Consider the following 14511-nt stretch of genomic DNA (forward strand, 5'->3'; position numbering starts at 1 on the left):
CGATGAGGATGATGACAGCTGGATACACTTAAGTTGCTGTCTATAAACACTGAGCATTGGCTTAAGTAGGCAGGAAATAGGGACCATAACCTCAGCTGAAAATGAACACATTTTGGGTGGAAGAAAAAGTCAAGTTGTTCTCTACAGCTTTTTGCCTGGCACTCAAAAAAAAAAATCATTCAGCATCCAGAAAAAAGGACCAAATGAGTAAAAGCAAGGAGACGCTATCACAGAGAAAGAGTGATGAGTCACATGCAGGTGTTGACACTGACCTCTGAATAACTGTGCCTCATATGTTTGAGATAATTTATGGAAATGTGAATTTCCTTAGAGAAGTGCAGTCTATAAAGAAAAAAAAAAAGCAGTCCAGCCAATACCCTGAAACTAAAAAAAACTCAAAAACTGAAATAAAGAATTCAATACATAAATTTAAAAGCATATTAGAATGGAAGAGCACACTGGAAGATGGAAACATTCACACCAAAGTTCAGAGGGAAGATAAAAATATTTTAAGGGCATAAGACACACAGCAGCAACATGTAAATTGCAGTTCCTGGAAGAAACGGGAGAAGGTATAAATGAAGGGATTCTGAAAAGAAATTTGGCAAAAATGATTTAAAAATATGTCTCAAGTCACATATCAAGAATGGCTTGAAGCTTAGAGAAGTAAGCAATCTAAGCAAATCACAGGCAGTTGTTGGAGATCAATGATAAAAACAAAATCACAAAAGCAAGAAGAAATTGATACAGTTATTATGGGAAACATCATGGAGACTTCTCCAAAAAGTTAAAAACAGAACTACCATATAAAACCCAGAGGGCTCATTTCTGAGTACATATCTGAAGACGTAAAATCGTTTTCTTGCTAATACACACAAATCCCCATGCTCACTGTAGCTTTTGTCACAACAGCCAACAAACAAAACTGGTTGTGTTTATCACTGAATGATTGGATAAAAAACTTGTGGGATTATAGAAAATGGAATGTGATTCAGCCTTCAAGAGCAAGTAGAGCCTGGTGTCACACTGGTGACACTGTGCATGAACTTGGCCAGGTGAAATAAGGCAGAAACAGAAAGAAATATACTTCATTACCTCACTCACAAATGGAACCTGGGCAATAGACACCCGTAGATGAGAGAGGTGGCTACCAGGGGCAGAAAGTGGAGGCAGGGGGCAGAGAATGGTCAAAGGGCACAAATTGGCGGTCACATAGAGTAAACTCTACAGATCCGATTCTCTATGGTTAGGGACTGGTTAACAAACTCTGTACTGCACACTTGAAACTTGCTAAGAGTATACACCGTAAATGCCCTCACCACGCACACACACATGAAACTACCTGAGGTAACCTTACATTGATTAGCTTGACTACAATCATCATTATGAGCCTCTATCAAAACATAACATTGGAAATCTTCAATAGACACCATGTTAAAAGAAATAATAAAAGTAGCAGGATTAGAAGAAACAGCCTAATATTCCCCCAAAAGAACAGTAAGTTTGAAATTCAACTGGAATGAAGAAAACAGAAAAACAATGAAAAGACATATTCAAATTGCAAGTTGAAAACCCTGCCGATCTAGAATCCTGTAATCAGAGAAACAGGAGGGGCATGAAATAAAGCTATAACCAGGAAAAGAAAAACGATAGAATATATCCACAGCCAACTGTCCTAAGAGAGAAAAAAAATTAAGGGAATTAATTCTCCAAATAGAAGGAGAATACCACAAGGAAGCAAGATGTGGCTCAGGAAGGGGATCACAGGAAAGGATATTTCTACATCTTAACACTTTTCCAGCTTATTTTCTGTAATGGCCGACGCTTCCATTATTGTTTCTAATTCTGGCTGCCATTTAGACCAATTCACACATAGCCTCTGTCAACACCTTCAGTTATCTCCATCCTTGGATGTTATTTTCCCTTTTCTAGGGATGGGTTATTTCCTCGTGGCTTCTCCCACACATGCCTGTGCTTTTGTCCTACGCAGGAATTCTCCTTGGGAACTCCTTACAATCTGTCAGTGGTTTCTTGAAGGGTTATTTTTTTCTTGTTTACTACTTTTCAGTCTTGAGTTTTTCTTTTGGGGAAGTGATTTCTGTGCTATACTTTCTGCCTTTGTTCTTGATAATTCCAAGGACATCCTAGAAATAGCACCTGTCTGTTTCTCACCTTTAAAAACACATAGAATGTTAAATTAGGAAGGGTGGAAGCATGGTGTGGTTTACATTTTCATGAAAGGCTTGATGATCACATTGAGTTCTGTGGGGACTCACGGTTTCATGGCCCCATCTTCTAAGGTGTCACCTTAAGAATGTTTGAGAAATGATACCAGAGGTCTCATTTCCTGGATCCCTCCTTGTGACAGTCTGAGATCCTGTTTCTTGCACCTGCCTGTGTTTTAACTATTAGCCTCCAGTTCAGATAGGCACACCACCAGTGTGTGTCTCTTGAATTATTTCTTTGTTTCCGGGATGTAAGTAGTTATCTTTTCTTTATGCAATTCAGCCCTAAATTTGAAATATTTAAAAAGCATTTTGGAAGCATTTCTATTTTTTCCTGAACCAGGAAGTGGATTTGTCCACAGCAGTTTGGTCAGTCATGTGTGCCACAGTCCTTTATTTTTGTGGATCCAAAAAGATGAAAAATGTACGATTTTAGAAATACAGAAAGAATAACAGAAGCTTCTATGAAGTAAAATTTATCATATAATTTAGCATTTGCCCCCAAAAGACGCAAACTACTCATTCCTCATATACTGACAATGAAGAAAAACATGTTTTTCAATCCAGAATCCTTTTTAATAGTTTTAAATTTTTGAGGGGGAAAATTCCATGCATGTAAGTGTTGCAAGAGCAAAACAAAGAATTCCCTTAAAAACACATGTTTCTATGTAGAGTGAACATTTTAATCAGACTTGAGTTCTTAGACTTACAGATAGATCATGTTGTTTGACCACATCCCAAACTGATTAGAGGCATTATTGTAGAACTCCCAAGCTGTGTCCACTCGCCCAACATGCAGAAAGACAGTCATTGTCATGGAGTGGTGGAACAAAGTGGGTATTTATTGCAAAGCACAGAGCAAGGAGCCAAGTAGCTATTGCCTAATTCCCAGGATCCCCAAGGAATTGGGAATACAGGTTCTTACAAGTTTAAATTGGGGCTGAGAGGTGCATAACCAGCTTGTGTCCAAGTTCCTGGTTTATCATTGTAATGCGTGACTTCCCTTTCATTGGTCAAGGAGGCCATACTCTTTAGGGAATTTATGATAACCAGGGGGGCTTCACAGGGTCTGGGGGTTACATGAATGCAGCAACTACATTCTGCCCAAACCTGGAATTCCCCTATCCAAATCACCCTAAGACAATATTGGCCACTGAAGTTATTATTTGTTGGAGAAGCAAATGACTCCTAGAGTTCAGCGATCAAAAATTTGTGAGGTCAGCAGGATCATATCCTCAAATCAGTGAATTCTTTTTGATAAAGGGCAGGGCAGGAGGTTGGTTCCTGCTTTTACATTATGAAGGTTTAGTTTCAATAATATTAACTAGATATATCTATGGCTTAACACTTATGGTGTTTTCTTGCATAGACCTAATACAGATTTCAATGTAACAAAAATTAATAATGCTTCTCTAAAATGCATTGCAAGGAATGGGCATTTGTCTTGGTTGTTAAGACACCCAAATCTCACATTGGAATGTGTGGGTTTGATTCCAACTCCAGGTCCTGACTCCAGCTTTCCATGAACGCCAACCTTGAGAGGCAGCAGTGACTGTTCAAGGAACTGGGTTCTTCTCACCCATGTGGAGATCTGGATTGCACTGCTGGCTCTGACTTCAATGTCAGCTATTATTTTAAAAAGTAAAATAAAATACATTCTATATCCAAATGTTGTCAATTGTTCCAATACCATCTTGTGGAACATTTTCCATCTCCATTCGTTGCCTTAGATACCATGCTCCTTTGGTTTCCTTAAACCTAAAGCACTTACCATAGGTGCCTTTGTATTAGATAACTGACATTTGGAGCAAACAGCTCAGTTGTTACAAAGAGTATTTCTTAGTTGCTGTTTAGCTGCTGTTTCTTCACACTTGGATGTAAGTTTAACAGGGATACAAACAAATCATGTATATGTTCAGTGTGACTTTTAGAGGTACATGCCGGTTTGTCTGCTATGAATAATTTTGATCTCATTTTTAAATGAGTGAACTCCAGCTACTCCAGAGGAAGGCTAAAGCATTTACCATGGAAATGAACAGAAACGTGCAGAAAAATATTTTGCAGTGTTCCAGTATCCTGCTCCTCATCACAGTTTCTTCATAGTTAGATCATTCCCTGTTGATCTTTTACTTGTTCAAGTTCTATTTTGATAGTTATAATTGGTGATCTTATAACTTCATTATTCCTTCAACACTTACTAATTGATGTTCAGCTGTTGTGAATAACCTTTTCTATCTTTCTTTTTATCTTAAATTAGTGTCAGTGCTGACTCATGGATTTTGATGGACCAAAAATCCAAATATACACTCGTAATCTCATAAGTGAATGATGTAATGAAAACCAGAATACCAGGAATCAAAGAAGAGCTGCAGCATGCATCTCTACTCCCAAATAAAAGTAGACCCCTAATAAAACTGCTAAATATTCCTTGGTAACAAAATGTTAAACTCTATGAGTGCTTATACCTCCAATGTCAAGTCACATGTAAAGAGCAGAATACTGGAGTTGAGATTACAGCCCAATGAGTAATTTATTATAAAATACAGGGGACAATGGGGAGGAGAGAAAGCAGACGGAGGAAAATGAAGGACTGAGAGAATCCCTGCATGTACAAAGCTGTGAAATAGAAAATAAGAATTTTTTAAAAATCCATTACAGCCATTCAGGACTCTAGCATTCATGTTGATCCATAATGAGCTGGTGAGAGTCACTTCCAGGTGACTGCAAACTGCTTTGTAGATTTCAGAACCACGGATTTCACCCAGGAAGTAACACTGAGTATGTATCTTCATCTCCTGTTCAGTGAGCATCCATATCTCCAAATTAGGTTCTCTTCTGCCTTCCTCACTGCACATAGAGCAGCGCTCGTGTCTTTCTCCTGCCCACCTATAATTTTGGTTCACTTTTAACATCAAAAGCTACTTTGGCTTCATGAGAACAAGTCCATGAAACAGCATCATAACGTGGTAACATGGTTCAGAGATGCATCCCAGTAATGGAAGCCATGTGACACACCCTCTGGAGAAGACACAGTGGACAAGCCAGGAATAGCAGAGACAGTCCTGCAACAGAGGCCAGCCTAGACAATCTAAACACTCTACGAAAATCTTATTTTTTCTTCATTTGAGGATATTTAGCTACAAAGTAGATGATATCTTAGTAACTAAAATTTCTTTAGAAACAAATAGGAAATGATCCAGGATGTGGTCATAGTTTTTCCAGCAGAAAACCTTGAGGGAATATGACTAAAGGTTTTTCAAATTGGCTGAGCTCCAGCTCTTCTGGCCACTTGCGGAGTAAACCAGAGGACCAGTGATCTTTCTGTCTTTCCTTGTCCCTGTAGATCTTTATTTTTTAAAGATTTTATTTATCTTTATTGGAAAGGCAGATATACAGACAGGAGGAGAGCCAGAGAGGAAGATCCTCTGTCTGATGGTTCACTCCCCAAGCGGCCACAACAGCCGGAGCCAAGCCTATCTGAAGCCAGGAGCCAGGAGCCTCCTCCAGGTCTCCCACGTGGGCGCAGGGTCCCAGAGCCGCCATTCTCGACTGCTTTCCCAGGCCACAGGATGGGAAGCAGAGCCGCTGGGATTAGAACCGGCGCCCACATGGGATCCTGGTGCACTCAAGGCAAGGACCGTAACCGCTACGCTATTGAACTGGGTCCTCCTTGTCCCTGTAGATCTTCCTTTCCAATAAAAATGAATAAGCAACTCACTGAGCTCACTCTCTTTTCATATCAGAAGCTCCCTTCATAAGGAAAGATACTTTAGCAGTGTGAAAAACTTTTCTTGCTGATTTTCAGGGAGCAATGTAAATATGGGAGTGAATATGCCCCAAAACAAAAGTCTCAAAGGGCCACAAGCTTTATAGAAGACAGGTCGTGAGCCAGGCACAAAGGTGATACCCACTAAGTAAGACATGAGTAAGTGTTGCAATCGGAAGCATGAGAGCATAGCCGGAAGTATGTATGTACACGTGTGTGCATGCACACTGCGTGTATACCCTCTGTTTCCCAGTGTTTAGCTTGAATCATACAATTAAGTGATTAAGTAATTAAGTTTTCCAGCAGGATAAATAATAACAGGGAAATAATGATGTGGTGACAAAAGGCCTTCAGCAGGTATAAAAACAGACACGGGCCAGGAACACTTTCAAACCAAGACATTCACTCTCACGTAAACCCACCCAGAACCTTCATCCTCCAACAACATGGTCAACTCTTGTGGTTCTGTCTGCTCTGAGCAGGAGACCTGCTGCCAGCCCAGCTGCTGCCAGACCTCCTGCTGCAGACCCACCTGCTGCATCTCCAGCTGCTGCAAGCCCCAGTGCTGCCAGCCCTCTTGCTGCAGACCCACCTGCTGCCAACCCACTTGCTGCAGGCCCCAGTGCTGCCAGTCTGTGTGCTGCCAACCCACCTGCTGCAGGCCCCAGTGCTGCCAGTCTGTGTGCTGCCAACCCACCTGCTGCAGGCCCAGCTGCTGCCAGTCTGTGTGCTGCCAGCCCACCTGCTGCCGCCCCAGCTGCTGCAGACCCACCTGCTGCATCTCCAGCTGCTGCAGACCCCAGGGCTGCCAGCCCACCTGTTGCAGGCCCACCTGTTGCAGGCCCCAGTGCTGCCAGCCCTCTTGCTGCTGCAGACCCACCTGCTGCATCTCCAGCTGCTGCCGCCCCTCCTGCAGTAGCTCCAGCTGCTGTGGCTCCAGCTGCTGCCGCCCCAGCTGCTGCCCTGGCTGCTGCCTGCGTCCAGTCTGTGGCCAAGTCTCCTGCCACACCAGTTGCTATCGCCCAACCTGTGTGATCTCCACCTGTCCCCGCCCCATGTGCTGTGCCACGCCTTGCTGCTGCTGCTAATCTTACTACCTTAAGCCTACCCCTTTCCCTAGGTCCAGATTCTTGTGTGTCTGTGCTCAACAGGAGGGCATGTAGACTTGGGTTGCTGTCATGGAATTTGGTTTCATAATTTCAATGAGGAACCAGGAGAGGCTGTCTAAATTGATTGAAATTCCCTGGCAGACTCATCCAGCAACAGACCTCATCATTCAACCTGACCATTGGGGAAATAATTCTTCTTGCTTCCTAGGACTTTTGTAACCTGATATCTGTAACCTTAACAAAATAAAGTTACACTTTGCTACATGAAAAGTCATGTGTGATTTTACTTCCTTATGATTTTTATGTCTAATTATTTTAACGGTGCATTTTTACCAGGTACATGATGCAATATATGTGTCTAATTAGTGATTATCAAGTCAGGTTAGTGAGCACTTAATATTCCTCTAAACAGTCTTTTTTATTAATACCCAACAACTAAACATATCAACAAATGCATATTAAGTATATTGATCAAATCAAGCCACCACTGTTTCCCAAACTTCAAGCACCTCTCTTCTACCTGCTCGTAAAATATGTAATATGCTGATGTGAGCTCACCATCCACTGTGCTGGGGACCACTAGAACTCACTGCTCCTGTTTTGGTACCAGTGTCCACCTTCCCCCATCTCATACCTTCCTCCTGCCACCTGCCCTTTCCAGCCTGTAGCAGTTACTAGTCTACATTCAGATGATGCTTCTTTCTCCCAGCATGAAAACAAAAATTAGAATTGGCCTTTCTTAATCTCACTTCACTTAACCCAGTGACTTCTTGCTCCACCATATTGTTGCCAATGGCAGGATTTAATTTTTTATTACCAAATAACATTTCATTGTCTATACTGCAATGAAATATTATCTTACTCCAGTTAGAATGAGTATTACTAAAAATTAAAAAAAATTAGCAAACATTGTAGGGCATGTGAAGAAAACGGAACCCTTATACACTGCTAGTAAGAAGGCAGATTAGTACAGTCACATGGAGAACCAATATCGAAGTTATCCATAAAACTAAAAACAGATCCACTGCATGATTGTGTGAAAAGTGAGGGCAGGTCCTGGAGAAGGCCATGTGGTCTATTGGAAACTGGCAGACTGCAGGTGGCATGATCACAGCAGAAAGCCCTGTTGAGCTCCATCAACTGGTCCCATGCAGAAATGTGGGCTCTTGGAAAAGCAGGCTTGCTTTCATTAATCCTTCCAAATGTGCATCGCTCCTTTCAAATGGTATTTACTGACCATTCATAGTGGACCCTGTTATAGGTACTGGAGTAAATCAAGAACCAACATGCACGAAATCTGCTTTCATAGAATTTGCAATGTAATGGGATTTATAAGAAACCAACAAAACAAACAAATATAAAACACACACACACACACACACACACACACACACTGCAAACAAAAAAAGCAGAAAAGGCTTTGGGCACAGTGATTAAGCCATGTGAGATGTGTGTATCCACATTGGAGTGCCTGAGTCCAGCACTTCTGGCTCCACTTCATTTCATTCTGGCTTCCTGCTAATGCACACCCTGAAAGGCAGATAATGGCTCAAGCAATTGGGCTCCTGTCACAACACAAGGTCCTGTGTTCCTGGCTTTGACCTGCCCCAGACCTATTATAGGCATTTAAGGGAGTGAATTTGTGGATGGAAGATCAAGATCCTCTCTTTCCCTCTTCCTTCCAACCCATCTCTCTCTCCCACCCTGCCCTCAGGGCTTTTCAAATAAATACATAAAAATTTTTGAAAAGCAGCTATGTGTTTTTTTTTTCACATTTGCCCCCCCAAGCCTTTGTCCGCTCAGGTTTTACTTCTGTACATGTCTTTATTGTATGAGTGAGGCTGAGCTTTGAAGCTCCTCTAGATCCAGGCATCTGTGATGCAAATGGGAACAACACTCCCAAAAGGGTAGTTAGGTTAACAATCCACATCCTACCTTACCTTTCTTTTTTTAAAAAAAAGATTTATTGAATTTTATTGTAAAGTAGATACATATAGAGGAGAGACAGGATGTACTTCTGTCCAATGATTCACTCCCCAAGTGGCAGCAACAGCTGGAGCTGAGTCAATCCAAAGCCAGGAGCTCAGAACTTCTTCCAGGTCTCCCACGTGTTGCAGAGTCCCAAGGCTTTGGGCTGTCCTCAACTGCTTTCCCAGGCCACAAGCAGGGAGCTGGATGGGAAGCAAGGCTGCCAGGATTAGAACTGGCACCCATATGGGATCCTGGCATTTGCAGGGTGAGGACTTTAGCTGCTAGGCTATTATGCTGGGCCCCTACCTTGCCTTTCAATTCCACAATTCCACAGACATCTCCTACTTTGGAGTGGGATCTAGGGGTCCAAGTTCACCAATCAAGAACAGAATGGAGAAAAACCAACAGTCATTTGTTTGGGGTGAGAATCAAATAGAAAGTTCAGCTCCAACACTACAAAACAATTCCTCAAACCAAGAGTGGGTTTAACTAGGCATGAGACAAAAGGTCAGAATGTACAAATCTGACCTTGTGCAAAGTCTGATGTTACAAGTTATACCAGCAACTACTCCCATCATGATTGGTTCTGAAAAAAGTGTAGTCAGTCTATTTAGACATCACAGGCTGTACTTGAACTAACTAAAAAAGATGGCTGCCATAGCACCAAGGGATATAATTTGTAAGAACAGCATTGTCAGGAGGGTTGCCATCAAGTGGAACATGACTTTATATAATTAATTTAAAATAAATGTCGTTATATTAACAAAAGTATACAAAATCTACAATGTTGGGGGGGGAACAACTACAGTTCAAACTGTAAATTTTTTTAAAAAGATTTTATTTATTTTTATTGCAAAGTCAGATATGCAGAGAGGAGAAGAGACAGAGAGGAAGATCCTTCATCTGATGATTCACTCCCCAAGTGACCTGCAATGGCTGGTGCTGCACCAATCTGAAGCCAGGAGCCAGGAACTTCCTCCAGATCTCCTGTGTGGGTGCAGGGTTCTAAGGGTGCTTTCCCAGGCCACAAGCAGGGAGCTGGATGGGAAGTGGAGCTGCCAAGATTAGAACCGACGCCCATATGGGATCCCTGTGCATTCAAGGCGAGGACTTTAGCCACTAGGCCCCCGCACTGGGCCCGAAACTGCAGAATTTTTATCAAGCAAAACCAAATTTCCAAATAACTGGAGAGATATAATACAGCCAGGGACACATACATCACTACTCATTTTGAATATGTTAAAATGATATAATCAAAGCCAAGCATTCTGACCATATTGATACACCATATTATAGGCTCACTTGTAAGAACATCTGATAAAGAAAAATCCAACACTTTGAAGTATACAAGACATAATCAAATCAGGAATTTCAGGGAAAAGTAAGCAGATAAAGAGAACTACATAATCAAAATGCAAATAAAGAAACCATGGATCATAATTGCAATACTATACAAGTTAAAGTTATATGAAAATTATAGCAAACAAAGTGGGATAATTTGTCAGGGTGAAGGCTGCAATGACAAAATCCCTGCAGAACCAGAGTCACATAAAAACTACAGGGACACAAGAATAAGGAAGCAACATAATGAAGACTTTAATGAACTATGTCAAGTGAGAAGAGGTGGAAATAATGGGAACAAAAGGTTGTCAGCAATATTATAGAGATTTATTGAACTTTCAATCCCCAAAGTAAGTAGAAATCTTGTTTTTAAATGCCTAATATTGTTAAAGAGAAAAACCAGGTAACAATCAAATACCTATCAATAGGGGACTGGCTAAATAAGTTATTTTATGTCCAAAAATAGAATACTTTGTGGTTGGAAAAATGGAATGAGGAATAGCTGAACACACTTTTAGAGAACACATGAGTGCTGAGATACACCATTAAGTGACAAAAAGCAAACTGATACAGAGATAGAGTTGTGTCAATAAGGATATATTTAAGTTAATAACTGGAAGGAAAATCTTAAAGTATTGCTTATAAGGAAACACATGCAGGAAAGAAAGAGAAGAATTCTTTCTGTAGAATTAGTTTCGGAACCATAAATACTTTACATAATTATGAAAGATTAAACTATAGAAAAAAGTTTCTAGACGTAAGAAACAAATCAAAAGCAAAGCATTCCATTTCTCTCATAATGATGGCTAATGACTAACAGGTTCACCTCAGGTGTTTACCTTGCAATCTGTACTGATAGGTGGACATGTTCAGGTCATGGTCAGCTAGCTGGGACACAACAGAGCCCCACAGCACAAAGCCACTTACACTGTTTCATGGGACTTAAGCACATAATGCTCATTTATATACTGACTCGTATATGCTTTTTGAATTTGCGCCAACATCCTTCCTTTTTAAAAGATTTATTTATTTTTATTGGAAAGACAGCTCTACAGAAAGAAGGAGAAACAGAAAGGTCTTCTCTCTGCTGGTTCACTCCCCAAGTGGCCACAACGGCCAGAGCCGAGCTGATTCAAAGCCAGGGAGCAGGAGCCTCTTCTGGGTCTCCCATTGTGGGGGCAGGTTCCTAAGGTTTTGTGCTGTCCTTGACTGCTTTCCCAGGCCACAGCCAGGGAGCTGGATCAGAAGTGGAGCAGCTGGGACACAACCCAGTGCTCATATGGGATCCTGGCATGTGCAAGGCAAGGATTTAACCCCTGAGCCATCATGCTGGGCCCCCAAATCCTTCCTTTTAATATATCATATTTAAGTATCTGCAGAGCAGAGAGCAATGTCTTGAACTCATGCTACTGTAACAACACATGGAGAACATGTTTTCCATGAAACTCTTTATAGAATAGAAAATATACTGCTTGTGTTGAGCTGATATTCAATCTAAACAAAATCTACTTTTTTTTTTTTTTGCATGCTGTATGTGGAGAAAATTCTGGGAGTGGGGAATGTTACCTGCTGAAGTGGGTCTTTACTCTTGAATAGGAAAGATTCAAAGCTAAATCTTAGTGCAGTGATATGAGAAGGTCTTGGACAAGCACCTGTCTCATTTTCATCAGGAAACACAACAGCGTTATACTCCTCCCCCAGTCCACTGCTGAGCTATCCTCATTGTTCCATTTCTGTACTCTACCAGCCAGAAATGTGTGTCTACTGTCTTAGGCATTAGGAAGAGACTTGACTTTGCAAACACCATCCCCAAACATTTATCAATACACAAAAAAGAAAAGAGTAGGGTCCGGCACGGTAGCCTGGTGGCTGGAGTCCTCACCTTGCACGTGCCAGAATCCCATACAGGTGCTGGTTCTGGTCCCGGGGGCCCCACTTCCCATCCAGGAACACTTGTGATCTGGTACAACAGTGTAGGACAGCCCAAGCCCTGGGGCCCTGCACTTGTGTGGGAGGCATGAGGAGGCTCTGGGCTCCTGGCTTTGGATTGGTTCAGTTCTGGCTGTTGCAGCGACTTGGTGAGTGGATCTTCCTCTCTGTCTCTCCTCCTCTCTGTATATCTGATTTTCTAGGAAAAATAAGTAAATATTAAAAAAAGAGTGACACCTGTAAATATGCAGTAATAGACTATCACATGACAGCTGCAATTTAAAAGTCACATTGGGCAGAGGTGGAAAGGTGGAAATGGTTTCACATGGTTTGGGAAGATGCAATGAATCATAACACCACAGAAAAAGGAAATGAAGCTTTTTCTAGACTTGGGCACACTTAACCTGACAAGCATAATTATAATATACTAATATCAATTGATTTCCTAGTACAAAAAAAAAAAAAAACAAGGAAAGAATAATCATGGTGACATCAGCTATGTAAGAGTATAAAAGGGGTCAGGAGTAAAGGGAATTTCAAACTCAAGAAACTCACTCAGACTCACTCACAGAACCCTACCTCTTCCATTGACACCATGGTCAATTCCTGTTGTGGCTCTGTCTGCTCTGAGCAGAGCTGTGGCCAAGACTTCCGCCAGGAAGAGTCCTGCTGCCACCCCAGCTGCTGCCAGCCCTCTTGCTGCCGCCCTACCTGCTGCATCTCCAGCTGCTGCAGGCCCAGCTGCTGCCAACCCACTTGCTGCAGACCCACCTGCTGCATCTCCAGCTGCTGCAAGCCCACCTGCTGCCAACCCACCTGTTGCCAACCCACCTGCTGCAGACCCACCTGCTGCCGCCCCAGCTGCTGCAGACCCACCTGCTGCCGCCCCACCTGCTGCAGGCCCCAGTGCTGCCAGTCTGTGTGCTGCCAGCCCACATGCTGCCGCCCCAGCTGCTGCAGACCCACCTGCTGCATCTCCAGCTGCTGCCGCCCCTCCTGCAGTAGCTCCAGCTGCTGTGGCTCCAGCTGCTGCCGCCCCAGCTGCTGCCCTGGCTGCTGCCTGCGTCCAGTCTGTGGCCAAGTCTCCTGCCACACCAGTTGCTATCGCCCAACCTGTGTGATCTCCACCTGTCCCCGCCCCATGTGCTGTGCCACGCCTTGCTGTTGCTCCTAAACCTGCCCCAACCCACTGCTTCCTTCATCTCTGTTCCCAGACACACCTTTTTGTGAACTGACCCTTGGGATCCATGAAGTGGAGTTGATATTGCTCAGCTAAATTGGGGCTTCAGATTTTAAGATTTATGATAGGTCCACTAACTCTGAATGCATTTTAGTCCCAATCCAAATTCTCCACATAGATCACTGCCTTCCATGCAAACATGATTTTGCTTATGGAATCTGATCTATTTTATTGACCTTGCTAATTCTTCCTGAGTTATCCTTAACTTTTGGGCAGCCAAACCAGCAAGCTCAAGGAGTCAAAGATGAAGTTATTATTTCTAAATTACAAAGGCCTATAATCCTTCTCTTAATTACCAATTAGGTTGTGCTTATGATTCTTATGTCCCCAATTTTCCCGTGTTGTATCTCTGTGCTGAAATAAACCACCACTTTCTTATATGGAAAATTCTTTGTGATTGTATCTTCTTTAAGACATTCTGTCTGGACCATGGTGCTTTGTCTAAAGGCAGTATGACTTTGTCCTTCTCACTCCCTGCCCCTGGAAGGCAGGGAAAGCACAGGGTTCTGACACTGTGTTCTCCCATCTCTCTTCATCACTACACACACATAACAAAAGGGAGGTGGAAATGAGGGAGGGAGAAAAAGGAGGAAGGAAGGAGAGGAAGAACATTATGGTTTTAAAACTGAGTATCTGAAATACATGGAATCTGTTCTGTTTATTTAAGCTTTTAAACTTTTTTTTAAGAACAAGAAGAATGTCAAAGAAAAAGTTATAACTCCCTCCACCCAGAGAATGTCTGATCCAGTAATGGGAGGCTACACTCCAAAGGGTTTGCAAAACCCAGTGATGGAGCCGTTGGCAGAAGGTACTTGTCCGTCGGGAGACACACATCATCCAACTGGCCTCTTCTGTGACATCAGCAGCTGTGGAGGGGTACTGCCTACAATCATCATTTCATCAGGCAGGACAAAATTGTGATTTTAAAAT

General features: G+C 42.4%; 2 protein-coding genes across 2 annotated transcripts; both read left to right on the forward strand.

Annotated features, from left to right (window-relative positions):
• Window positions 1-6437: 6437 nt before the first annotated feature.
• On the forward strand, window positions 6438-7444 carry LOC101535256 (keratin-associated protein 4-4-like). Its single transcript, XM_058675828.1, has 3 exons — window positions 6438-6832; window positions 6866-6921; window positions 7437-7444. Exons 1-3 carry the CDS (start codon window positions 6438-6440, stop codon window positions 7442-7444), a joined length of 459 nt encoding a protein of 152 aa, XP_058531811.1.
• A 5492-nt stretch (window positions 7445-12936) lies between these two features.
• Window positions 12937-13515, forward strand: LOC101535007 (keratin-associated protein 4-8-like). The gene is made up of 2 exons (XM_058675829.1): window positions 12937-13306; window positions 13394-13515. The coding sequence occupies exons 1-2, from the start codon at window positions 12937-12939 to the stop codon at window positions 13513-13515; spliced, it is 492 nt and encodes a 163-aa protein (XP_058531812.1).
• The last annotated feature ends 996 nt before the right edge of the window (window positions 13516-14511 follow it).

The sequence above is a fragment of the Ochotona princeps genome, chromosome 17, assembly GCF_030435755.1.
Source record: "Ochotona princeps isolate mOchPri1 chromosome 17, mOchPri1.hap1, whole genome shotgun sequence".
In the NCBI taxonomy this organism is placed as follows: Eukaryota; Metazoa; Chordata; class Mammalia; order Lagomorpha; family Ochotonidae; genus Ochotona; species Ochotona princeps.

Excerpts from the sequence above, each read along its gene's own strand:
- LOC101535256 (XM_058675828.1), top strand. The coding sequence starts at position 6,438 with ATGGTCAACTCTTGTGGTTCTGTCTGCTCTGAGCAGGAGACCTGCTGC. Across the intron at positions 6,833-6,865 it reads TGCAGGCCCACCTGTTGCAG|ACCCACCTGCTGCATCTCCA; the intron begins GCCCCAGTGCTG and ends TTGCTGCTGCAG.
- LOC101535007 (XM_058675829.1), top strand. The coding sequence starts at position 12,937 with ATGGTCAATTCCTGTTGTGGCTCTGTCTGCTCTGAGCAGAGCTGTGGC. Across the intron at positions 13,307-13,393 it reads CCCCAGCTGCTGCAGACCCA|GCTGCTGCCTGCGTCCAGTC; the intron begins CCTGCTGCATCT and ends GCTGCTGCCCTG.